General features: G+C 45.8%; 1 protein-coding gene across 3 annotated transcripts; it reads right to left on the bottom strand.

Annotated features, from left to right (window-relative positions):
- Positions 1 to 32: 32 nt before the first annotated feature.
- CCNK (cyclin K) lies at positions 33 to 26,188 on the bottom strand. Of its 3 annotated transcripts, none has more exons than XM_077910567.1 (11): positions 26,031 to 26,188; positions 16,112 to 16,360; positions 15,550 to 15,631; positions 14,058 to 14,189; positions 10,220 to 10,325; positions 9,676 to 9,733; positions 8,376 to 8,545; positions 7,788 to 8,059; positions 7,104 to 7,137; positions 4,099 to 4,170; positions 33 to 1,380 (listed from the first exon to the last, which is right to left on the bottom strand). In XM_077910567.1, the coding sequence occupies exons 2-11, from the start codon at positions 16,306 to 16,308 to the stop codon at positions 755 to 757; spliced, it is 1,749 nt and encodes a 582-aa protein (XP_077766693.1). In that variant the 5' UTR covers positions 16,309 to 16,360; positions 26,031 to 26,188; the 3' UTR covers positions 33 to 754. The 3 variants fall into 3 exon arrangements, with proteins under 3 accessions (XP_077766693.1, XP_077766694.1, XP_077766695.1); XM_077910568.1 differs by having other exon boundaries at positions 25,968 to 26,085; XM_077910569.1 differs by lacking the exons at positions 16,112 to 16,360; positions 26,031 to 26,188 and adding an exon at positions 15,085 to 15,358.
- Between the last annotated feature and the right edge of the window lie 38 nt (positions 26,189 to 26,226).

Raw genomic sequence — 26,226 nt, 5'->3', positions numbered from 1 at the left:
CCCCCCCTCCTGTGCGGAAGAAACAAAAGGAGTTTCAGAACGGGTTTTATTTGGATAATTGACCGAAGGAGCTGCGTCTGTAACCAAGATGGAGTTCACAGTATGTTGTTACATTCACACTTAAAAAATATATCTCTATGTACAGGGATTTGCAAATTGATGTAAACATTCATTACTAAGTACATTTCTCCCCTTCTCTCTGGAGGAAAAAGAACACAGTCGTCCAACAAGGCAACCCCTTCAAAATAAGTTTAATACAAAGGATGTAAATATCTCTAAATCAAAAAAGTGGTTCGTCTGACCTACTGGGTGTCGGGAGAACGTCACAGAATGAAAGTGAGGACAACAGCTTGACTTCAGATGGAACTGGACTATTTGAAATGGTGTTTCCAGGAAAAATAGGCACTGATTTCTAGAAGGAAATTCACTCCTTACTGAAGCTATTTCTTGAGCCAATATGGCTGGTTAACGTCTTCACTAGTACAATAACCCAGCGCGGGGCTGTCGCCACCCGCTACCACCAAGTGCAAGGGAGGCTGGAAACCGGCACTGCCCAGGCTACACTGAAGCCGCTGGCCCCATTCTCCAGACGTGGAGGACGACCTCCCCGATTTCATCTCAGGGTCCAGTCTGTTTCTTCCCATACTGCAACTGTCTAGTATTATATAAGGTACCCTGCTGCTTACCCACTTAAACTACTCTTCAAGTTGATTAGAAAAACTTTAAAAAACCAAGGGAAAGAAAAGGCATCGCGTTATCTCATCCAGGCTGCCCGTCCCAGCCCCCCAACTGGAGGCATACCGGGTGGGGGGATGGGTGGGGGCACGGGTGGCTGTCCTCCAGGGGGGACAGCCGGAGGGGGGTAGCTGGCCGGTGGCAGGCCCAGGCCTGGAGGAGGGTGAGGGGGCACTGCGTGGGTGGGGGGCAGGCGTGGGGGTGGGGGTGGGAAGTTGGGGTTGTAGGTGGGGGGAGGAGGGGGATAGCCAGGAGTGGGGGGAGGAATGGCAGGAGGGGGGAAGGAGGCTGGTGGAGGGGGCACTGGGGGAGGGGGTGGGTTGGGGGGGTAGACGTGTGGGTGGTAGGGCAGGTGCGCTGGAGGGCCATAGGCTGGGGGCAGGGCACCATACGAGGGGCCCTCGGTCTTCATCATGGACTGCAGGCTCTGGTAGCCCTCTCCAGACATGTAGGAGCTGGTGGTAGACATCCCGGTCATGTAGCTGGAGGGCGGCGGTGGCGGCGGCCGGTGTGGCAGCGGTGGTGGCTGGTGCACAGGGGCCGGGTGGGCCGGAGGAGGAATCTGGACTTTGGGGAGGTCACTGGCATCCACGGGGCCTGGTGGCTCCGCCTCGCCTAAGGGGGCCGAGAGGGGAGGCTTCCGGTCTGTAGAGGAAAAACAAGTCACTGCCCGGCCCTGGGGTGGCTCCTGGGGCTGCCTGTGTGGGGACACATCCACTGACTTCCTCAGGGTGGGGAGAGCCCAAGCCATGAGCTCCCACAGCAGTTCTCATGCCCCCCCCCCCCCCCCCCCCCCGCCACCCCCCTGGCCCCCAGTGCAGGGCTGGTGAGGTTGCTGCTTTTCCACCAGGGCCGACTTCACAGAGGAACAGCAAGCAGCGGTCACCTTTGAGGCCAGTGCCTGATGCCATCACAGAGGTCCCCTTTCCCCCCAGCACGGCCGGGTCTCCCTCCCTCAGTCCTCACAGCACCAGCCAAGGCCGTGCCTGCAGTGCATGGAGCCCCTTCTTCCTGCCTGTCTCTAGAGACTGAGGCCAGGGTCATGTCACCTTAACTGTCTGCAGCACTGGCATCAAGCACAAAGCCTGAGAGTTGCTCAACATTTAAAAAAATAATGAACAAGTCTCTGACGTTCCTGATGTGGTCGTGAAGGAGCAATTCTGGTTTTAGTCTACTACAGACAAATGAGAGGAGACCCCCCCAGCGTACTCCCAGAAAGCACCGCTGAGCCTCCGGTGCTGCCCTCCCAAGGTACTTCGCAGCGCGGCCCCTGCCCGCTTTGTCCACAGCCCCACCTCACACGTTTTCATCTAAGATTCCCCCTCTGCATTCATGGTCAGACACCTGGAAAATGACACTGGGGACATCGCACCAGGGATGGCCAATCATGGAGAAAGTGCATCTTTAGGATTCCTAAGGCAGCCCAGAAGTCAAAGGCAAGTCCTAGGAGCCAAGATCTCTGGGTCACACAGAAAAGTGAGGGCCACTGAACGGGGTTTCTGGTCTCCCAGCACTTCACTCTGTTGTGCCCCCTGGAGCTCCAAGCAGCCCTGACTGTGCACACATGGACATGCAATGTGCCCAGGGTGGCGCCGTGGTGACCGCGGTCCCCTCACTGCTCCCACCAAGTGAGCAAGAGCAGAACTTCAGGCCAGCTAGGCCATCTTTCAACAAGAGCCAAGGCCCTGGGGCTCAGCCTGAACTGACCAGCACGCCCACCCAGGTCAGAAGGTCCGACCGACATGCCTACGGGGAAATCTGTTTGGGCTCCAGGGCAGGGCTGGGGGCCGATGGTGCCAGAAGCTGACTAGACAGCACAGTTTGAGCTTGAGGCCTGTGGACAAAAGTGCCAAGCACCTTGAATTCTTCCTGTGTGCCACTGCACGGCCGCCTGGGTCCACTAACACCCTTTCCCGTCTCTGAGACGTCACTTCCTGTCACCTACAACTCCGCGGTCTCTCCAGGTCACCAGGTCATGTGCTGTCCTCTAGAAGTGAACCTGGAACACGTGGTCTCTCCAGGCACCTGTGGGGCCCTCTTCATCTTCACTTTGGCACCCGCCACTGCCAGCCGCCCTCTTAACATCCCTGGTGACCTAAGTGCCTCTGCTTCCTGCGTCTCATTAGAAACTGTGCTTCTAGCTCTTCTCCAAACTGGAGACTCCTGCTGCCTCTCCAAACCTTCTTTCCATCTGTCTCCCGTCTGCCACAGGCCCCTCTGCTGGAGTGAGCTCCTGTGGCCTGGCCTCTGCTTCCACCTCTGCCTTCAGGCACCGTGGCTGCCAGACTCCAGACTCCACTCTTCCTCCGACGGCAGCCCTTCTAGCAGCCTAGCCAGCTCACCCCCTGGCACCGGTGCCTTCACCCTTCCTGCCCGCTGCCCAGGTGGGGAGCTCCCTATGTTCTGCTGGGCTCCTGACACCACACATGGGCCATGTGTGCGCTGGGCTCCCCAGGACACCACATCTCTTCTCCGCACACCCTCGGGGCACAGGAGCTGGGGGATCTGTGCTTGCTTACAGGAGATGCTACATAAATCCTCAAATGATCCACTGCAGATGTCTTTTTAAGCACGCTTCATACTGGATTGGGGACTGTAGGATTTATCCCAAAGTAGAAAATGAGTCCTCTGTTTTCTCAAAGCTTATAAAGTGCCATGACTGACCAGAAGCAAAAAGAAATGTAATGGGTGGTACCCTAGCCACAGATACATGCTAGGGGCCTAAGCACGAGTTACAGAGCAGGTCAGGACGGCCCAGCAGCCCTCAGACCACACACTACTCCTGCCCACCCTAGCTTCCTGCTCCATCTTCTAGAACGCTGCCCCAGGGTGACAAGGCTATATTCCTTACGATGATTTTCCACTTTTACGTGAGGCCAAGGAAGCTTCCCAGCTCACTGTGCGCCTGTCGAGAACTTGTCACAGTTTCATTTATTTTCCACTTGACTCTGGGCAACTGCTTATTCTTCAGAACATACCCACTCTCCTGCCACTAGGAAGCAGATGTGACCGAGGCTGGGCTCTTAAGATCTACAGCAATCCTGCCAGGTCAATGTTCATAAATTGTCAGGGCTTTGTTTTACTAAAACTGATTCTATGTTTATTCATCCTGCATAGTTTGGCATTTCTGCACATGAGAGGCCATAGAATATCCAGATATACTTGGAGTTTATAACATCCTCAAAATACCTGGTTTGTGAAAAACACACACAATTTTTGGAAACATCTTTGGTCATTACCTTTTAAAATTTTGGCTACCGAGTCTCCCTTGTATAAACTTGTCCCCAGGCCTTCCCGAGTCTACCCTTCGAAAAAGCAGAGGGAAAAGGTGGCACTTCCACTCTGCTTTCAGTGGACACTTACCTGGAGGTGGGTGGGCCGGAGGCAATGGAGGGTGAGTGGTCTCAATTTTGGGGATTTTAGGTGGTGGTGGTTCTAAAAAGGAAAAAGGAAAAGTAGTTTTTGAAAAGCAATCATACTTCTTCATGCGAATAAACAGGTCATAGAAGAAAAAAAAGGAAAATGTATCATTCAGGAATTTCTTTGGGGAAAAAGAACTGATATGACAAGGCTTTAGGGAACTTGAGAGAGGCCTCAGCTAAACCATTAGGAGCTAATCCTTTCATGAGACCCAAAGAGGTCTAACAAACGCCCCCCACCCCCACCCTAAATAGAACAACCTGTTGGCTTAACAGCTGTTTCCGCATCTACCCGCCTTCCTTGCTGACCCTCCCAAATAAGACCTTTCACTGAAAGAAGAAAGGACCAGCAGAGTACTGTCTCCGTTACCTATCGGGTGGGGGGCGGTATTTCTACCCTGTCCACTGGACTAGAACACAGTCACAGCCACCCCAGCCGGAGGGCTCACGGGAGAAACCTCCACCTTTGGATTCCTAATTAGGCACATTTTAAGTCTGTTTTCTTCCTTACAAAAGTGCTCCCACTGGTGGCAGGAGAGACCTAGAGGCTGGGAGCTGGCATAAAAGCAAACAGGACATTAGGGGCGGAGCACACAGCCCACCCCTCGGGGTCTGGTGGCTGCAGACAACCAGCATCCACAGGGACACCACTAAGCCAAGACGGGCTACACCAAACCGGGTCTCTTGTGTTTATGAGGGTGCAGTGTGCACACGTAACCGAAAAAGAACTCCCGTCTTTGTGCTTGCTTGTATGTTTGACCCTTTCTCCAGAAACTCACTTTATTCTGGCTTGTCCACTGCTCTGATCGGACACTACTCTAGTGTCGCTGAGCCTTTCCTGCTTTCCTCTGTCCCAAACAGGCTGAATTCAAAGTCCAGGGATATGTCTGTTTGTATCCTCTTCCTGGGGGACCAAATCCCCTCTCTCAGGTGAATGAACTATAAATCTATGCCTCTGGCTGCTTGTGCTCTCTCTCCTGAAGCCATGGCCTCACTTTCCAGCTCCACCCTAGACCCAGCAGCTCACAGGTCGCTTTCCCCATCTCTGCTGTGACTGCTGTCACAGTCCCTTCGCAGGCCTTCCTGCGACTCTCTCCCAAGCAGAGCTGAAGTTCTTTAGGTCAGCACTGCCCCAAAGTGAAGAACCACACGTGATTTTAAATTTTCTGGGAGTCACCTTAGAAAAAGGTGAATTAATTTAATATTTAACCTTATATATAAAAATCTGATTTCAGGGGCGCCTTGGTGGCTTAGTCAGTTGAGCATCTGCCTTCAGCTCAGGTCATGATCTCGCGGTCCTGGGATTGAACCCTACATCGGGCTCCCTGCTCAGCAGGGATCTGCTTCTCCCTCTACCCACTCCCCTGCTCCATGCGTGCTCACATGCTCTCTCAAATAAAATCTTTAAAAAAAGTCTGATCATTTCAATGTGTAATCAACATAAAAATTAATCAACAAGCTCTTTTACCTTTTTTCTTAGTAATACTTGGAAATCTGGTCTGTGTGCTGCACTAGCGATATGTGATGATTCTGGCTGGCGACACTTCCAGCGCTCAGAGCCCCCTATAGCTAGTGGCATGTAGCACACCACCTGGTCAAGGCCCTATGGCAGGCTGTGTTCTGTGCCCTCTGTGGGCCATAAGCCACCACTCTGACTGCCCTTATCATGTCTCACCCAGATGCCTGCGAGCTCCTCCTCATTCCCAACTATCTGTCCTATTATTGCCACCATGAACCTTCTTCTAAAAGGAACTCAGACTTGGCCATTCTCCTGCTCCAACGTCTTCAGTGCTCCCACTGCCTACGAAAAATCCACATTCCTCCACGTGGACTTCATGTGGCTCCAGTCACTCTCTGTCCATTAGAGGTCCTCCCTTTACCTCTTCACATTCTAGAAAGATCTCCTCTCCATATGTTTCCAGCTCCCTTGCCCACATGCATCCTTCTACCTAGAGGACCAACCCCTCAGCTCAGTTCCAGGTGCTCAAAGGTCAGTCCTCTAAGGTTACCACTGGCTTGTCTCTGCTTCGTATAGACGTACAGGTCTAGCACACCAGCTCAGCTCAACTGTATGTCCACATGGCAGGGAGCACAGCCCACTTCGGGGTCTCACACTTAAGTTTTTGCCCAGATGGAACAGAAAAAAAATTCACCTGTAGTGAACTCATCACTTCTCCAAAGACCCTGAGAAAAATGTAGCTTTATTATAACTTGAAGATTCACAACAATTCAATAAACCACTGAGTTCCCACCTTGGAACTAAGCAAAAGAGAAACAGAAATGAGTAAACACTGTTGTGCCTTCAAAGAGTACAGTATGTCAGGGCCCATGACACAGGGACAAATGCTTCTAAATTTCTGTTCTGTAATCTTCCAGATTTTATTCACCCTTTCCATTTGTTTCCAATATAGAAACAAATCACAACCAACTTTGGGCTCTATAAAAACCCAAAACCAAAATCCAAGCAGTATTTAAAAGAGAACTGGCCTACACAAGCAGCAGGGCTGGGACATAGGGTGGTTCTTTGGGCAAGAGCACCGCCTGTCACTGCCATCCCATCTGCCCTCCACTCTACCACTTGGTGATCAGGATGGGGACACCCAGGCCCGTTATTGTCTACTGTGGTGAGCTGAACCAAACCTCTAGGAAGGACCCCTGCTGTCGTCCTCCTCTTACGTTCCTGATCACATTTGTATATATGTTACTAAGTACATTTTTACTGCTCCTAAGCTTTTTGATAACTTTTGTCAGAATATAATCTAAAATTCAGTTAGGGGACTTTTCCTGGCAAGCAGGGTAAAGGTTTTGATGGGCTCTAAGGCTGAATCTTAAGGCCGATATAAATCTTGCAGAAACAACGTTGACTAAGAATTTAAAGTTTTGATAAACAGATACTTGAGCTAAAAAAAAAAAAAAATAAAAAATAAAACCCTCATAACAGAAAATTACCTGCTGCTTTGTTCTCTTCTTTGGGAGAAACAACCTATAACAAAAGAAAACATACAACTGTTAACCAAGACCCCAGGGATAAGAAGAACTGATTATCTAAGAGCTATCCGCAGCAACAGAACACAGTTCCAGATGAAAATCAGTTTTGGCTCAGAGCTCCAGGGCAGACCAGGTACCTAAAAGAACACCTCTGCTTCCTGCTTCTTTCCCTTTCCCAGGTGAGATGGCACCACCAAGGATTTTCAACAGAGACACTAAGTCTCAAGCCCTTTAACACGCTGGCCTAAATCCAATGAACAGTTTGCTGACATGTGTTTCTCTCCCCCCCCCACCATGGTTTCCTCTACTGGCTGGGGTGCTGCTGTGGGGAGAAGTATTCACAAAAACCCGGTGTCACTCAGAGCACCAAACATGAAAAAGCCAGAGACCGGAGATACTGAGCCCAGCACCCTGCTGGTCGGGGCAGCAGGGACAATGGAGCCCTCCTAGCTCCTAGGGGCTCCCCTCCTCTGACCAAAGTAGTTCTCAAGCTCCCCATGGACATGTAGCTAGATGGTGAGGCTGGGGACCCCCAGCTCAGGGTCCTTCACCAGCCCTCAGAAGAGGGACCGTGCTCTGGTGTGGTGTTGCTTCTGGCCCCCAACCAGAGTGCTGGCGGCTTCTAGGGCTGCCTGGCCCACTCACCACGGCTCGCTTCGCTGGGCGGGGAGGACTGGGCTGCGGGGACGGCTTCTTGGGCTGTGGGGCCTGCTGCGGTGGGGGCTGTGGGGCGGGTGGCTGCGAGTCCTTCTGCGGTGGCTGGGGCGGGTCGGAGCCTTGAGCTGGCTGAGGCGGTGGCACTTGTGGCACTTGCGGTGTAGACTGGAGAGGTGGGGGCTGCTGCAGCTGGTGGGGTGTGTGATGAGGCATCTGTTGTTTTCCTTGTGAGTAAAGATCCAGGATTTGGTGGCAGATGTCTGAATGATGGGCAACAATTACATGTGTCACAAATTGGTAAAGTAAATGTGCTTAGGAAAAAAAAAAGCCTATTTCCTAACTTTAGGCTACAATTCCCCTACAGGGACGGGTAAGTGGGGATCACATCTGCAAATCCCCCAAACTATTGCGCACAGTGTGGACAGAGTGGATGTTATGAGAGAACTGAATTAAAGGTGCTTCTGAAGAATGACTTACATTTACTTACATGGAGACATCTATTCTCGGGACTTGAGGCTAACAGGGAAGAGTCCCCTAAACACAGAATACCCTCAGGAAAGCCCAGCATGCCAGTACCTTCCAGAACATCCACAGGGACGTCCTGCACAAACTGCTCCCACCATCTCCTATACATGGGTTTGGAGGTCCATTCTTGTATTTCAAATTTGCATAAACGTCCTGCGAGATACATCACGGCCACTGCTATGATCTCTGGCTCCCACTGTAGTGACAAGGTCGTGCAGAGACTAGTTCAACAAGAAAAAGGGGTGACGTGACTTGGAGAAACAGCCATGTTACCCAATGCATAGAGATGAGATGCCACATCTAGATGTTGGCTTGCTTATTCCTCCTTGAATGACCAAAGAATTAGAAATAAAAGCAGCAAGTTTTAAGTCTCCTAAAGGTACCAAAACAAATAACTTTAGCCATAGTTACTAACTTGTTCCTTCAAGAACCAGAATGCTGGCACATTCAAAAATTGCTGTCATGAAACACAAATGAACATAGCTTATGTTCTTCAGAGATTGCTGAAATCCTCATCACTGAATTGTGCTTTCAAATGACAGCAGCTCCACACATAGGCCTTCCGTCCCCATAGAGCCCCTCGTTAGATCCCAGGCTCAAAGAACGGCAAAGCCCTAAAACCATTACAAGGATGTATTATTTGGGCAGAACCAAATGAGTTCTAAGTATCTTGTCAAAATTCTCTGGTTTATTGTTTTGGACTATGTTTTTTAAAACTGGTGATGACATTTTAGCTGCTTCTTCTTCTTTTTTTTTTTTAAGATTTTATTTATTCATGAGAGACAGAGAGAGAGAGAGAGAGAGAGAGAGAGAGAGAGAGGGGCAGAGGGAGAAGCAGGCCCCATGCAGGAAGCCTGATGTGGGACTCAATCCCCAGACTCCAGGATCATGCCCTGGGCCGAAGGCAGGCACTAAACTGCTGAGCCACCCAGGGATCCCTGACATTTTAGCTTCTTTTTTTTTTATTTTTTTGAAGATTTTATTTATTTATTCATAGAGATGCAGGGAGAGAGAGAGAGAGGCAGAGACACAAGCAGGCTCCATGCAGAGAGCCTGACGTGAGACCCGATCCAGGGTCTCCAATCACGCCCTGGGCTGAAGGCAGCGCTAAACCGCTGCACCACCAGGGCTGGCCCCACATTTTAGCTTCTTATATCAAGACATGGCAGGGTATCCCTCTGCTGGGAAGCAGACTTCCTGGATGTTGGCCCCAGCTCTGCCATTAACTGGCTCCTCAAGCTGGGTGAGTCAGAGTCCTAGATATGAAATAGGGAATCTAGATTGAATGACCGACCCATAGTCCCTGCCTATTTTAAAAAGTACAATCAGATCAACATTTGAACACATGTACCTGTCATTTACAAACGTCCATGCCATTTGAACCAACTTTTGAATTTTGTTTTTATCACCTAGAAACAGGAAGAAAAAGGTAATTTAGTAGTAATAGAGTGCATAAAAAGCAGCATTTCTCTAAAGTCCACTGTGTGCCCAGCACTATCCCAAAACACTGCAGTCGACTGCTGCCCGGGAACTGAGGACAGACGGGTGGGACTGAGTCCCATCTCTATTCTCTTCCCACGTGACCTGTGCTGAAGCACTGTTTACGGGAAGCCTGCTCCAAGGCGGATTTTATTAGGCTATTTAAAAAATTCTGACTCATTTTCCTGCCTCCTATCACTTGGCAAATGGATGGCAGAATGTGTCTATAGCTGACAGGAAGCAGTACTAACAGCTTCAATACTGGGCTGTCTGGGCACCCTGTGTCCCAGGCACACTCACACATCCAACTCTCCTGCTTTCCTCTTTCTAGAAGCATAATCTGAGTGCCGTCAAATCATTATAAATAAGACTTGATTTCACAATGAAGAGTTCTTTAAGTAACTTTTCCCCCTTACCTTTGAGTTGTTTTGCATATTTGAGGAGAAACTGGTATGGATGTTCCACCTGTAAATCAAACTTTATGGTCTGGAGTAGGATTCTCTCTAGAACCATCACTTCTTCCTAAAAATAAAACCACCAATGTTGGGATATGATTCCACTCACAGGTCTGTAGCCACATTCAACAGTGAGCTTTCTCACTTCCTCTCTTCTAGCCTATTATGGCAACTTTTTCATTCCTTTTCTACTCTGCCCTCCCAGGCTTTCACCTTGCTCAGAGTCAAGGAGAAATTCTGAAAACTAAAAAGTGGAAGACAAAACAATCGGTTGATATTTTAAAAATATTGGAAACATTCTTAGAAATTTATTTTTAAAACTTTTTAAAGACTTTATTTTTTAAAGTCATCTCTACACCCAGCGTGGGACTCAAGTCCATGACCCTGAGATCAAGAGTTGTAAGCTTCCCTGACTGAGCTGGCCAGGTGCCCCAGAAATGTCATTACTAATAGACCTTTACTTTGTAGAGAATTTAACGTGACTGTAGTTTCTTTCCAGACCTCCATCAAAAACCACACTCCTTCAGGAATTTCCACTGAAAACTTTAAGCAAATAAGCAATGATGATGATGCAGACTCACACAAACTCTCAGTACCTGCTCGATATGTACATACGTAGCATGTGTGTTTAAATCTTTCCTCTACCTGAAATAGTCTGTTCCAACACCATTTCCAGAATACATCATCATTTTCTTTTACTAAACCACATCCTAACCTGTCAACACACACAAAATCTTTTCTGATCACTGATCTGTCTTGTCCCAGGACTGAAGGATGTAACGTTTAGAAGGGAGCGTGCAATCATTATCTTTCTTTACTTCTGCATGTCTCCCCACTACCTAATTTTTGAGTATAATTTCCATTTTCTTGTTTTCCAGGAGACAGTTTTCCTTCAGTCTGAAGGACTTAGCTCCTTACACAGGCCACTGGTGGAGGTTGTGGGATAGCACCTGTGTGTGTGCTTGGGCTAGATCATGACCCGAGCTGAAATCAAGAGTCGGATGCCTGACTGACTAAGCCCCTGGGTGCCCCTCCAATAATGAGCTTCTTGATGGCTTTGTCCTTGGACACACAATAGGTGCTGCTGGTGTAGTGAAGAGGTTGCACGTGGCCAGGGTGTTTCTTGGCATGACACTGTTCCTTCCTTTGTTGGTCATCTTGGCAGCGGGACTTGTGGGAGTCCCCCATACCTCAATGTCCTATCATTTTACTTAGTATCAGCCCAGAAGAAAAGAAAGCTGTTGACATTCTGGTTGGGAACTTCCTGTATCATAGGGCAATTCAGGGAAAACAGAGATTTTTACCTTTGAATCTTCCTCTCAAACATTTATTGGAATTTTTTCATTCCTTCAGTGGTTTTAAGTTCCTTCCCCCACCTCCCATGATCTCCAGTTTCTTACAAGGCTTAATTCCGGACATTTTATTTTACTGTTGCTATGGTAAATGGACCCCCCCCCCCCCATGTCCTTCCAGGGTGTCTTGAACTAGTTAACATCCATGAATGGGTACTTCAAGACTGCAGCCTCTGTGCAGCCTGACTGCACCTAGCACTTAAAGACAATGACTTGTTTACACCATGGAAGACAGGGCTGTTGGAGGCCGGAAATCCCATATCTAACAGGTGAATGAATCCATTAACTAAAGAAAGAGAAGACATGCTGGGAACATGCTTCACGCTGAGGTCTGGCCTCACTTTGCAGAACACGAATCGTTCTCTCATGATGAGTGATTCCAACCAGCATGGCAGGACTAAGATCCTTCTACCCTAGCGCTGCCAGCACTCTCTCAGGAAAGCTTTCCATGATCTCAGAAAGTTCCCCATGATATAAAAAACCTGCTAACACTGGCATGTTTTTGTCTGGTTTTGGCACTTCCTGTTTCCCAGGAGTTTCACCATGACTTTTCAATGTAGGAACAGTCTTCCAACCAAGTGCACCTACAGGTTTTGAGGCTGTGGCCCGTATAGTATTACAGGATAGCTCAAGGCCCAGCCTCCCTTTGTATTTCAAATATTCAAGTAATGGGGTAATTATAGGTCTGTGTGCAAGCATCATTCCTCAGGGAACCTTCCCTCAGCCCCACAACTCTTGTCTGGGGGACCTGTCCAGGTGCCCAGGCTGAATGCCCTCATTGCACCTTTAAATAATCTTTTTATAGCATTCATCACAGCTCATAATCAGATAGTTATAGGATTATTTGATTAAAATCTATCCCAACTCCACTATAAAATCCATGAGAATGGCAAAGGCCATGACTGTCCTGCCACCTGTTTTAGGTCTAGAGTCTCACATAGTGGTGGCTAGAGTATCTGTTGAACATACGAGTAATTAATGTAATGGGGCGGGGGGGTGGGGGGAGGCACACACAGTTAAAGCAAAGCTCATAAAGGCAAAAAAGTCCCACATGATTCATAATCTTTTTCCTAATTGCTTACAATGCCTCCCACAAATAACTGCCCTGCTCGCTGTCCTCTCTGGCAAGGGAAATGTCTTCCACAGTGACTTCACTGTGCTTTCCTTTGGCCCCTGTACTCCAGATTATTTCTAGGAAGACGCACATGATAGAAAGGAGGGGCAGGCTGGACCCTGCAGTAAAAGTCTGAATAGTATGCTCATTCCCCCCTTCCTATCATCTGGGGGCACTGGAGCTGCAGAACCTGTACCTCACTGTGCCCGACTGGGTCTCAGTTTCCTGATCTGAAGGTATAGTGGGTAAAGGTGTAAAGGTAAAAGGGGACTTCACCAAAGGCACTCTAGGATAACACACACCCAAAGGCACTCTAGGATAACACACACCAGTGCAGTGCCACATGCCCATAACACATTCCTACAACTGTCTCCTACTATGTAAAAATCAGACACCCACAGGTATTCTATTAAATTGCATTCTGATCACCGTTAGCATGAATTCCTAATTGACTCACATTTTTAGAAACAGGTGAACGGATTTATAAATCAGTTTAAGAAACAGAGTTACCCATGTTGACAATACTTATAAAGTTAGTATTCATTGTAAATACAACATATACAAAAGCATTCTGGGCCTCTGTTACCTCCTTGAAGCATGAAGGAGAACGAACATGTTTTATTTACACACATAAACACTGCTTGGCAGACACAGGTGTCTACTGTGGCGGGCAGTAGCAGCGAGGGAGGAAAAGCAAGACTGTGGACAGTGCCGAACTCCCCTGCCCTCATTAGTTCTTCTCTACCTGTGCTTTTGAGTTTGTCATTCATTCAAGTAGCTGTTGAGTGCCTACTCCGCTCAGCCTCTGTACAAGGTGCCAGGGAAAAACAGACATGGTCTCTGCTCTCACAGATCTTGTAGTTGAGAAGACCAGAGCTCTTTGTGTGATGATCTGATTAAAATCTATCTCACCACCAGCTGTGATCAATGTTGTGAAGCATGCAGGTGCCACAAGGATTACAATGGGGGGTGGAACTTGACCCTGACAAGAGTCAGGGGTGGAGGAAAGCTGCCAGAAGCTGGCTGGAGCCGTGGCCCTGCCATCTCCGCTGAACTGCTTCTCAGTCTAGGAGTGCTAATGGTGAGGAGAGGATTTCTGCTCATAAACACTGTGCTAGGGCCCCTGAAAGTACTCAAAATGAGGGAGTGATATGCATTAGCAAGTGTATGCCACGTTACCTTCCTTCCTCTGACAGAAGCAAGTACAAGTACCTTCTGCACAGGACCTTCTTAGGGCTCAGGGGACTGGCAGACACGGAGGCCACACAAGGAGCTTTAACACCATGCTACCACGAGGAATCAAGATTTGAAGGCAGGAAGTTAAGATTCTTACCTTTGGATCATCTCCAAACTGGCCAAATTGTACATCATTTAATAAACTACGAGCTGTTTTGATGATATCTTTACATTTTTTTGGCGTTTCTTCTACTTTCCCAGCCAGAAAGAGACAACAAGCTCCCGTCACCTAAAAGGGAGACAAAATTTCTTGAGATACTGTTAACAAAACTCATGGAGAAACAGAAGCAAGGATTTTGGGTCTTCCCAATTTGGCTTCATAAATTATTTAAAATTTAATTTTCTAAAGAAAATGTCATGTGAAAAAAGTAGATGCCAGAAAGGAAAAGAATCATAGGAACACATTTTCTTTTTACATTGCAAACTTAATAATGGCTCCTTGAACAGTGAGCTTTGCTGCAGAAAAAGAGCACAATTAGGTGCCCGTCCTGTAGACTCCATCTCCTACACCTTCTCCCCCTGGTGCAGCTGTCTGGACCCACATGCAGTGCCTATATCACTGGCCTTCTCACTGCTTGGCCTCTGCCCGCCTCCCTGGCACAGCCCTCTCTCCATGGGACCCCAAGGGCAGTAGGCATCAGACAGGGCACCAAGCTGATTCTGCCACGGGCTTCTTCCTCTAGAACTTCGCAAATCAGTATGTAAGACATGTGTACAACACTAAGTAAATCTTAAACAAGAGGAAGGATTCCCAACAGGTGAATTTCCTAGTAAGTCTCCTGTCATCCTCCTTATGAAACCCTTGGACAACTTCACAATCTACCTACTTACGTCAGATTTCCCTGATCCAGCATTCAAGGCTCACCATGGGCCCATCCAGCTTACTTTTCCACCATTCCTGCCACATGGACTCCCTGGTTGGGCTGACTCTGAATAGTGCGCTTCCATGTGTCTCTGCTCACACCAGCTTCTGTCGGACTAACTGCTCTGCCTCATTGCAGCATGTCTAAGCCCTGCTTGCAGCCAAGGCTTAGCTGCCTGCTGGCAACTCCTCGGGGCATTTTCCCTGATCCCTTTAGGAGGTATTACTCTACCCTCTGAATGCTCCAGCCTTCTTTCCTTACCTCTCTTACGGCTTCACTGACCATGTGCTCTGTACGTGTCATCCCCTCTATCCTGGCTACTCAAGGCACGTTCCCTGTCTGACTCTCCCAAAGAGTGTAAGACATACGGCATGTTTAAGGAGTAACTGAAGAATAAGTAATTTGGCATAAAGAACTTCTCTTCCATTTTGGTTGGCCTTTTTTTGGGTCTCAATTACAAGCCCAAATTTATCATGTGAAAGGTAAGGAAGTAAATTCCACACAGTGCAATATGATTATGATCATCCACAGTGGCCTAAATAAAAAAAGACTTGAATATAGTTAATTGGAAAAAACAAAAATTCAAACTTGACTGCTTATAGATAGCCATGTATTATTATAAATATACTTTCTGGAAAACAGAATAAAGAGAGACTATAATCAGTCCACTAAACTGTGAAAACAACAACATGTGATAGAGAATTAGAACAAAATTCAAATACTTACATATCTTGGGAATTGCTTGAAGGAATGAAACATGTAGAAGCGATGAAAATAAATTATTCCAGTTGCTAGGGTATCATAGTGTCTGTTGTTCTGGTTAAGGACTTTACTGAGAATTGTTACAGGTTATGCCATTAGTTAAATGAGGAAAAATAAAGACAAACAATAACAACAAAATCAGTGATAAACACTATCAGTAATTAAGAGGGGAGGGGATCTCAGGGTATCAGAACTCAGACCTGAGAATTAGCAAATTGAAGTTTACACTTGTAACAAGGCAGGGCTCTACCACTCTTTAGACACACTTCAACTATGATCACCAAACACTTGTTTTCCTCCTGATGGTCACTCACTCAACGGCTAACTCTACACATTTAAATGAAAACAGAAACAAACAGAAAACCTCTGAAGAGCCAAACAAATAAACAACATTTAAATAAAAATATTTAAGAGCCGTTTCAGTAGAGATAGTACTATATATTTTGTCTACAGTATCTGATTTAATTCTTGGTGCTGGTGGTGGTGGGGGTCCTATTTATAACGATTCCAAGGGGATTCAGGATACAATCCCAAACGTGTGCCCACATCAAAGATGAACCGAGCCCCCTCTCGGCGATACCGGGCCTCAGTGGCTGGATCGAGTCCCTCCAGCTGTGAGGGTGTATGAGCCAAGTCTTTCTTATCCCAGTACCAACATGGTTTTGTGTGGTCCAGGTTTGCTGAGGTTACTGAAGGGCTTGAATTTTCTTTATTCTCCTTCATTTATTGAAGTAGACTTGTTCTTTCCAAAAGATTTTCTGAAAATGTTAGAATCCTAAGAGAGAGAAGCAGCAGCAAAGTTGGAAAGGGATGTTCTGTATTAAACAATCTCGATCATTATAAACAGTCTACAGTCACAGATTACACTTGATTTCGGATCAAAATTTCCCTGAGAGGCAACACTACTGATTGATACTAGCCTAGGTTCACCTCCAAAGCCAATTCAACACTTAAGTGACTGAGACGATAATCTCAAATTTCATGGTAGCTTAAAAGGAAGAGGATTTCCGTCTCCCATTCCTTTCTGCCTTTCTTCAGTAGAGCTAATCCCTTGCATTGGTCTACATCCCAATCTTCAGTAAAACCCAGGCCTGTCCTAACCCCTTGCAAAGACTTATGCTCCAAAATTATCCATCTTTTCCATTCAGCACTCAATCAAAATTTCATTTTGGTTTACTTCATTTCACTCAGAGAAGCCACCAGATCGGATGAATTCCCACCTGCATGAGAGTCATTGAACTGAGTAGTATAAATCTGGTATGCATGCTGTGATTCTGAGGGAAAGAATGGAGGGAGGTGGTCCACAAGAGAAGAAGGGAGCTCCTTTAACATGTTCTAGTTTTTCTCATCCTCTTCTTTTTTTCTTTCAGAATAAAGAGATTTTCTAAAGCATCATGTTGGGGTGCCTGGGTGGCTTAGTCAGTTAAGTGTCTGGCTTTTGATTTCATCTCAAGTTGTGATCTCAGGGTTGTGAAATCCAGCCCCGTGAGGGGCTCCACACTCAACAGGGAGTCACCTTGAAATTCTTTCCCTCTGCCCCTCACTCCGCTTGCATACTCCCACACATGCGGGCAAGCATGCGCTCCACTTTCTCTCAAATGGATCTTTTTAAAAAAATGTAAGTGATGTTGAGAAAATTAAATAAAAAACAAGGACTCTCATCTAGAGGCCACTGGAATATATACTGTAAACTTGATTAGGGAACAGCAATTTTCAAATCGTTCAGCAAAAGGATTTTAAAGAGGCAGCCAGAACCAGGCTGGTCTGGTTGCAAGAAAATAGCAGTTCTCTAACTAAATTCTAGGCCAGAGGCTCAGTTAATCTGGGAGCCTAACCTGTTCTTTGTGCCACTTCGTTTCTGGTGGGAAAGGTGATGTGGCAAGGCTGAGTGCATCCCTCTTCCTCCTTGCTCCTAGGAGCCCTAAAAATCTGATCTTTCCTCCAAAAGGAAGAAACTAGGTACTAGGAGAAAAGCAATCTTCTTCCAACTAATTTGTACTTGTGTGTATGACGGAACTGGGCAATGACTGGGGGTTGGGCAGGGTAGTTACCTAAAGCCTAGGTAAACATGGGAAGCGAGCAATCAGGTGCTCAGTAAAATACGAAGAGTTCATAGTCAGATGTCATACTGAGACACATTTCTCAACTCTCAGTTGGCAGAAAATCTAAAAGCGTGACTATACGCTCTGTTGGCAAGGCCAGTGAGAAGCAGGCGATCTCATATAGTGCTGGTGGGAATACAACTCTCAGAGGGGAATTTGGCAATATTCAACAAAATTACATATGCATTTGCTCTTTTACTTAGTAATCCCACTTCGAAGAATCCACTCTGAAAATACCATTACAAGTATGAAACAATGCATGCACAGGATTATTCATGAAAACGTCATTTATAATAGCAAAAACTGTAAACAACTCAAACATCCCTCAATAGGGCACTGGTTGAATAAAATACAGTTAACGTTAACAGTAATGGTGTACCATGCAGGTATAAAACAAACCTGAAAAAGACCTTTAAGTACCAGTAAGGAGACGTTTCTGGGATCACCTAGATGCAGGCTACTGCACACAGTAAACAAAGTGTCCTGATAGGGAACACAGAACAGAATGGAAACGACAGGGATGGGAACAGTACTTCTCTGGGTATACCTTTTTACTCAGCTTTGCCTTTTTAAGAAACTTTTATTTGAAAATAATTGTAGGTTTACAGGAGAGTTGTAAAGACAAGAGATAATTCTTGTATACACTTCACTCTGCTTCCTCCAACGTTAACATCTCACACAGCCACGGTACATTTACTAAAACTAAGACATTAATTTTGGTACATTATCAACTACAGCCTTGAAAACTCAAATTTTGAGTTTTCCCAAAAATCCCTTTTCTGTTCCGGGATCTAATCCAGGATGCCACACTGCACTTAGGAGCCATATTTCCTGACTATCTTCTAGTAACAGTTTCTCAGTCTTTCCTGGTTTTTCATGAGCTCGCCAGTCTTGAAGAGTAGTAGGCAGACTGAAATGTCTGGTTTAGGTGTGTCTGATGTTTTCCCAAGAACAGACTGGAGTTCTGGGGAAGACTGCCATGAGCTGAAGCGTCCTTCACCTCATCTCACCTCAGATATCAGAACAACTTCCTGATGCTGCTGCTGCTATGAACCACGAGCACTGGGTAAAGACGGGATCGTACCCAGCTTCTCACTGAAGTCATTATTTTTTCCTTGCCATTTTCTATTCCTTACAAATGAATCACAAGGTCTAGCCCACTCTCGAGGGCAGGGAATTAGGCAACATCTTCCAAGGCTACATCTCCTGGAATAAGTATCAAAGAATGTGGGGACGTAGGTTTATAATCACCATAGTGATTAGTAAGCATTTTGGAGAAAATATTTTGCAATGCAAAATACTAAGCAAATTACCTGTTTTTCTCCTTAAAGTCTCACCCATTAATTTTAGCATTCATTGGAGGATCTTGCCTGCAAGAACAATTACTGTGGTGTTCTGATCGTGATTTTCTATTTCCTTCCTTCTTTCAACATTATTTGGATTTCTTTTATAAGAAAAGACCTGTTCCTTCTCCCTCATTTATTTATCTGAGTATAGACTCAATATTTGTTTTATTCTTGGAGTTTTAATAAAATATTATCATTATTTATTTTGTTGCCCAAACTATTCCAGCTATAGCCAACTAGAAGCAGCTCTTTCAAGGTTGGTTCGGGAGTTCTTCTGTTACTTTGACTTTCAAATCATGTAAATATTTAACACACTCATGAACTAAAAAAAAAAAAAAAAAAAAAGCAAATCCTCAAACTCAAAATAAACCCAGTGTATAGCAAACAGGAAACATAACTACACAGAAAACTATTATATGTAATTCCCGATCTTATTCCATCCTGAGATATATTCTAAGGACTAAAGAATTGCAAAGGTATCTTAAACTTCTCCAGTATTGCTTTTTTGTACTGGTGTTAATGTTGTTAACTGTAAAACCATTTGTGTGCGTGTGTGTATTGCAGGACAAAGCAAAGATATATAAATGTTAATGTTAGGAATCAAATTTTCATTTCAAAGGAAACATATACGCACAAGATCAAAGGTTAAGGAAAACCTATGTTACATTTTAATTGAAAATATCAAAATAAATCATGGTTAAAAAATATATATATACATATTTATCCTAGCACTGTCCACTGCAAGTGTCTAGAAGCAATGACACTCCCATAATCAGGAACAAATCAGAGCCCACATCTTAGCCTCTAAAGGGACCCAGGTCTGGGATGCCTGGTTGGCTCAGTGGTTGAGCATCTGCCTTTGGTTCAGGGCGTGATTCCAGGGACTTAATTTTCTTAGAATAACAACATTGTGATTATATATGAAAACAACTATTCTCAGGCTTCAGTATTTAGTTAGGGGTAAAGTATCATGATGTCTGTAACTTACTATCAAATGGTTCTGCTAAAACACAGGCTCACACAGTAAAGGTGGTAAAATGTTAACATGTGCACTGTCCAGGCCACAGGTAAACTAGCAGTCTGTGTACTCTTATTTCACTTCATAAAAAGTGGGAGAGACTCAGATAAGACTGCTTATCAGACCAGGTCCTCCTTATCCCCTCTGGATTAGAATCTCTCAGCAGCCAAGGAATGCTTGCTTCATGAGTGTGTTAATGATTTTTATGAACTCAAACAATGTGTAATTGCATTACAGCATACAAAAAGAAAATTTCAAGTGTATGGCTTACTAATTTTACAAAGTGAACACTTGTGTCACACCATCCCTCTGAGAAGCAGAATATTATCAACATCCTGAAGGTTTTCCTCACTCCTCTTCTAATCACAATACCCCCAAAGATGACCACTATCTTGACTTCTACTCCTAGCAACTAGTTTGCAGGTTTATGAAGGACTGTGGAATGTATGTCACCCTGTTACAACTGCTTTCTTTTCCTCAACGTTATGTTTGTGGGGTTTATCCTTGTTGTTGCATAAAGCACTATTAATTCATTCACTCTGGTTTTCAACCAGGGGCAAATCTTTCCCCCATGGGCATTTGTCAACATCTGGAGACAGTTTTGGTTGTTAAACTGCCTTCCTGGAAGATGCCAGGAATGTTGCTGCACATTCTAAAAGGCACAGAACAACGTTCCACAGGAAATTAACTGGTCCAAAACATCAACAGTGTTGAAGTTGAGAAACTCTGTTGTACATATTCTATTCTATGAATAAAACGCAATTTACATATCCAATCTACTGTGAATGGACATTTGAGATATTTCTGGTTTTTCAATATTAATAATAGTAACCAACACTCAGGTACATTCTTGTGGAGCAGAAAGCAACCTGCTAATTGGCTGAGGGAATCAATATCTCAAAATATCTGTACTTTATTCAAGGGATACTAGTTGGGAGTATACACTTTAAGATACACTAGCCCAACAGTTCTGCATGTAGTTATTCATTCAAATATTTAGAGTATTTACTAATGAGGCAGGCCTCAATGACATGGCAGGAAAAGAGACACAGGGTCTGTACCTACTAGAAGCCTGTGTCCTAGGGGTAGAGACAAAGAGAAACAAATGTTACTACTTGTCATGGGGTGGGGAGTGCCTTGAAAAATAATAAGGCATGGTAAGGGGAGAGAGAGGGATGAGGTAGGGGCTGTCTGGAGATTTGCAGGAGGAAGACCTGTTAGGAGACTATAGAAGGTGCTCAAGTAATACCTAATGAGGGCTTGTCCCCACAAGATGGAATTGAGTAAAGAAGAGGCATCACAACTGGCTGTGAGGAAAAAATGTGGCAACAGATGATTTCAAGTTTTATGCCTGACAGTAATTTTTTAATATTAAGGTTTTTTAATATTATAATTTTTTAACATTAAAAAGAAAAATGGGAAGAGAAAGAGTTAGTTCTGATGGGCGGACCTGGGGCAGGAAGAAAAATTTTGGTTCCAAAAATACTACATTTGAAGAATCTGTAAGACAATTGTGTGGAAATACCCCATCAGACAGATAAACAGGACTGCTGAACTCTGGAAGGGACACATCTATTTGGGATTCATCTACACTGAATTGACAACTAAAATCATGGTGACGGGTTGAGGGCTGGAGAGTGAAAAAAGATAGGGTCTGGGGACAGAACTTAAAAAAGCAGAAGAAATCACCAAAGGAAAGAAAGGGAAAGAATGGTGAAAGAGGTGGGAAATTTGCAAGTTTAACTGCAAGACAAATCAAGGGATACTGGCTGTAAGCCAGATGTGGTAGTCGACAGTGACAGATGCTAAAGAAACATCAAAAAGCCAAGAATTAAGGAAAGGTGACTTTGGTGACTATTTCTTTCAGACAGTGAAAGTCCACTGTAGTAATGGCTGCACAACTGTGTACTAAAGACGACTGCTTGCATACTATTTCAAATGGGTGATTTGTATGGTATGAGAACCATCGCAACAGAGCAGACTCATACACATGTGCAAACAGCAGAATCTTTGCAAAAGTAGAGTGGGGCAGAAGGAAGACTACAAGGGCCAAGGAATGAATAGGTTATGAAACAGGTTACTCTCATTTATAGCACAAAGGAGAAGGAAGGATGTCTGAAAGCAAGAAGGGAAGGAGCCACCAGAGGCTGAATAAGCTACCAGAGGTTCACTGGCCAAGGGATCATAAAAAGCAAAGTTAAAAAAGTTAACCTCAGGAAGAAAGCCCTTTCTTTGAGACACAGGAAAGGAAAAGTTTGGATTTTTTTTTTGGGGGGGGAATCATTTAAGGAGGAGGAAATAAATAAATAAATCCTAAAACTCCCCCCGGGAAGTAAAGTGCCAAGAGACCTGCTGAGATGACAGGGGCAGAGTGAGGAAAGGGTTAGGACCCAGTGTAGGTCAAACAGAAATGGAAGACAACCCTAGACCCCAGTGGATAAGCCACAAACATACTCATGCCTGTTCTGCCTTGCTGTCAGTGGCCAAACTCCATGCTAACGATGCAGCGTAGGTGCCTTTAGACTCAGGCCAAACCAACAATACATGAAAGGAAGGGAAAATAAATGTACGCAAATAGAATAAAAACAGTCCTCTGAATCATTCATCCCCCTGGAACAGTTCCTATCTCAGTTCTATAGACCTGTTCCCTATTTACTCTATTTTTTCACAAGACCCTGAAGTTATAGGTTTTTTCATTAGCAGCTCACGATTACTATGAGAGAGAGAGGTTTATGAGCTCCACAAAGTAAAAATCTCTCAATAAACAAGCAGCCTGTCAAAGCATTTTAGCAACACCTTTCAGGAATGTGCTTTGGCTATATAATTTTACATGATGAAAGAATAAATGTATTTTCACATTTAGAATTATGGACACTTATGAGTTGGAAAGAACAGTAAAGGTCACTACTCAATTTTCTCACCAAATACGGAAATTTTCTGTAAGTAACAGTAATACCTGATCACCCACTAACCGTCATTTGGACACGCTGATTAATGGGACATTAATCGTTTACCAGGCAGCCTATGGCATTGCTGGGTATGAAGAACTAGTGTTCATCTTAATTCTTTATGAACTAGTGTTCATCTTAATTCATCTTATTCTTAATTCTTTATGAACTAGTGTTCATCTTAATTTCTTAATTCTTATTCTTTAATTCTTTATTCTTTAATTCTCACATTGATTTTTCTACAACACTCTGAAGCTACCTTGCTCCCTAAGCCTTTAAAATACCTTTCTGTTATCTGATTGCCTTTCAAATATGTGAAGACAATTTTTCCATTCCTTTCTCTTCTCCAGGGTAAACAAACATCTCTATCTTCTCAAGATGGTTTTTAGTGTTTCAAGATAACCCTTAAACATTAACAACCAAAATGGAAAACAGCACTTTTTATATGACCTTTGCAAATGGGTGAAGGGAGATTACTAATACTCAGCACCGTGCCCAGTGAAACGCAGCATGCCTGCAAGCTGTATTTTCTTATCCTCACAATTTATCACGATGAAAATAGAATCAAAGAGACATGAAGCAACTTGTCTAATTCACAAAGGCCGTATATGGCAGAGCCACAATGTTTCATTAGACAAAGATACTGCTTTCTCTCAGTCTGGGGAAGATTCTATACTTTGCCTCCACATATGGAATATTACATCCTAGAATCCTTTTTTTTTTTTTTTTTTCCAAGTCAGGTCTTTCTTATTTCAAATATGAGTAATTGAGTTTTTGTAAATTCAACCTAGCCTATGTACATCTTGTTAGTTTTGGCCTATTGCTTCAACCTTTAAGAATTCTTTACAGCTACAGGTTTTGAGTGCATTTATTAACTTGAGAAGCATGCCTCACATATCTAAAGTTGGTAATAAGAGAGTGCTAACCAGAGTAAGGGCAAGACCAGAGCCCTGTAACTCCTCTGAAGACCTCTCTTCCGGCTGATGTCAACCCATTAATCAACATTTTGGGTTCAGTAATTTGAATGGATGCAAGCCCATCCAAACAGACCTTACCCAGTGTACATTTATCTCATGTCTACGAGGATACAAAGAGAGATTATATTCAGCGTCCTCGGGAAACCTGAACGGACCCATGTCTAGCAATCCCTCTTTCACCACCAAAGTATAGTAAACTTCCAAGGAAAGTAATTAGATGTGTATCACCTGGATTTTTTTGGTTAAAACTCTGCCAATTTGAGGGAATGAGTTTTCCTTTCCCAAGTATTCACAATTTTTTTTTTTTTTTGCTCTTCCAACAAGATTCTGAAATAGATTAACAAGCTCTAGCATCCAAGAGCCATCCATCTAACTGCTCTCTGCAAATACTGAGACATTCACCAGACTTAGTCTTCTATAATTAACTGGCTTTTTGGATTCCTCAAAACCTATGAACGACAGTTGTACAATTCTGCCGGCAAGTACTCTGATATATCATTTATCTGACCCTCAAAATATGAACTGGATTTAACCCAATTTAACATTCTTTATAGTATTCTCAATTGCCTTGAACTTAATTCCTTTTGTTTGTCCTCACCTAGTTTTTAGAGAAAGCAAACAAAACTTTTTTTTTTTTTTTTTTTTTGCCCCTCAGTGAACTCAATGCTTTTGGACATTATTACCTCCTGAAATAAGGTAGTTCCTTTAGTAGGCCACAACTATGACCAGTTTCTTTATGACATTCAATTTCAGAAGCGGTATTTAAGTACCTCATTAGCAACTAGAACGTTTCTAGTGCCTGTCGGCGCAAACCACATTTTCAAAATGAAATAAACAAACGTAAAGTATGTTTTAAGCAAGGGTCAACAAAAAAGATGAACTGATATGCATAAATAACGCACCACACTAGGATCAAAATGAGACAGCCCCCCCCCCCCCCCTAAAATCAGACACCAGGAGCCGTCACTCAAGAAAACCACAGTCCTGGACAGCTCCTACATTTATAGTGAAGACTATTTACTTAACAGGCAAGCATCTTAAGGACGCTAACGATCTTAACCGAGACGTCTATCAGCACCACCCCTACTGCCGTCGTTCGGCGATCCGGGAGGCTCACTCTGCTCACGCCGCGTTCCGGGGGCCGAGGATACGCAGCTCCTCGTGGGGCCCTCCTTCTGGCACCGTCACGCACACGAACCTTTAAATGCGCGCTCACAGCTGGAAGGCGCCACGCTCGGTACCTCTGAAGAGCCATTTAGAGCGGGACACGTAAGCGTCATCGAGCTTAACAAACACGTAAGACCCCCGACCTCAAACCCTTGCTCCTGGAAGTCGTGCCTATCCCTCCGATGATTTAGCGATTTTCGCTCGGGCTTAACGGGCAATGTAAAATCTGGGGAGCGATACCGACCATGCCAGGCGCTGGCAACAGCCTCAGAGCTTCCCAACGAGCTCTAGACTCCCGCCTCGGGCTTGCTGGAAGAAAACGACCAATTCTTTCCGGGGACGAACCGAGCGACCCGGGAGAGGGCCGGTGACCGGCCCTCGCCGCGGAAGCGCCTGCTCCCTGCTCCCAGTCCCACCCCGCTACACGGCTCCTCGCGCCCCCAAGTCGCAGGAGCCCAGGTGTGGGCTAACACCCGGAGCCCCCGGGCCTGCCCACGACAGGGGCCCGCACGCTGCGGGGCGCCCGGGCAGACGCGGGCAGACGCGGGCAGACGCGGGCAGCCACGGAAGCCCCCGCCGCCGCCGCCGCCCCCGCCCCCCGCCTGCTACCGAGTCCCTCACTGCGAGGAGCGCCGCCTGTGCTCAGGGTCCGCGCCGGCCTCCCCGCCCCGCGCCGCGCCCGTGGGTCTGTCTCAGTCCCTCTCCCGGAGCCCGTCCCGCAGCTCCCCCGTCGCCCGCTAACTTCGATTTGCGCCGCGGATAGCGGGGCGAGGCGGAATCCGGCGAGAGAGACTCCGCCGAGGCGTGGACGCGGGGATCCATACCCTACTCCGACCTCCAAGGAAGCGGAGGTGAGCGGCGCCGCCCGCGGTCCGGGGCTCACTCACCCCTCGCCTCAGGTAAGCCCCCTTTAGCGACGTCCCTCCTCGCCGACCGCGGCCATCTTGGACATGGAATGTCGGGGAAGCTTCGTCATCACGCCGCGACCGGGCGCGGCCCCGCCCCGCCCCCTCCCCTCCCCTCCCCTCCCCTCCCGGCTGTTCGGCTCGGCTTCCTCCCCTTCCATTGGGCGGGAGGCCAGCG

This window comes from Canis aureus, chromosome 9 (assembly GCF_053574225.1).
Source record: "Canis aureus isolate CA01 chromosome 9, VMU_Caureus_v.1.0, whole genome shotgun sequence".
Taxonomy (NCBI): Eukaryota; Metazoa; Chordata; class Mammalia; order Carnivora; family Canidae; genus Canis; species Canis aureus.
Note: the sequence above shows the minus strand (reverse complement) of the source record. Positions and strands in the feature narration are given on the sequence as shown.

Excerpts from the sequence above, each read along its gene's own strand:
- CCNK (XM_077910567.1), bottom strand. The coding sequence starts at position 16,308 with ATGAAGGAGAATAAAGAAAATTCAAGCCCTTCAGTAACCTCAGCAAAC. Across the intron at positions 10,326-14,057 it reads AGTTTGGAGATGATCCAAAG|GAAGAAGTGATGGTTCTAGA; the intron begins GTAAGAATCTTA and ends TTTTATTTTTAG. Across the intron at positions 8,060-8,375 it reads CCCTGTGGATGTTCTGGAAG|ACATCTGCCACCAAATCCTG; the intron begins GTACTGGCATGC and ends CCCATCATTCAG.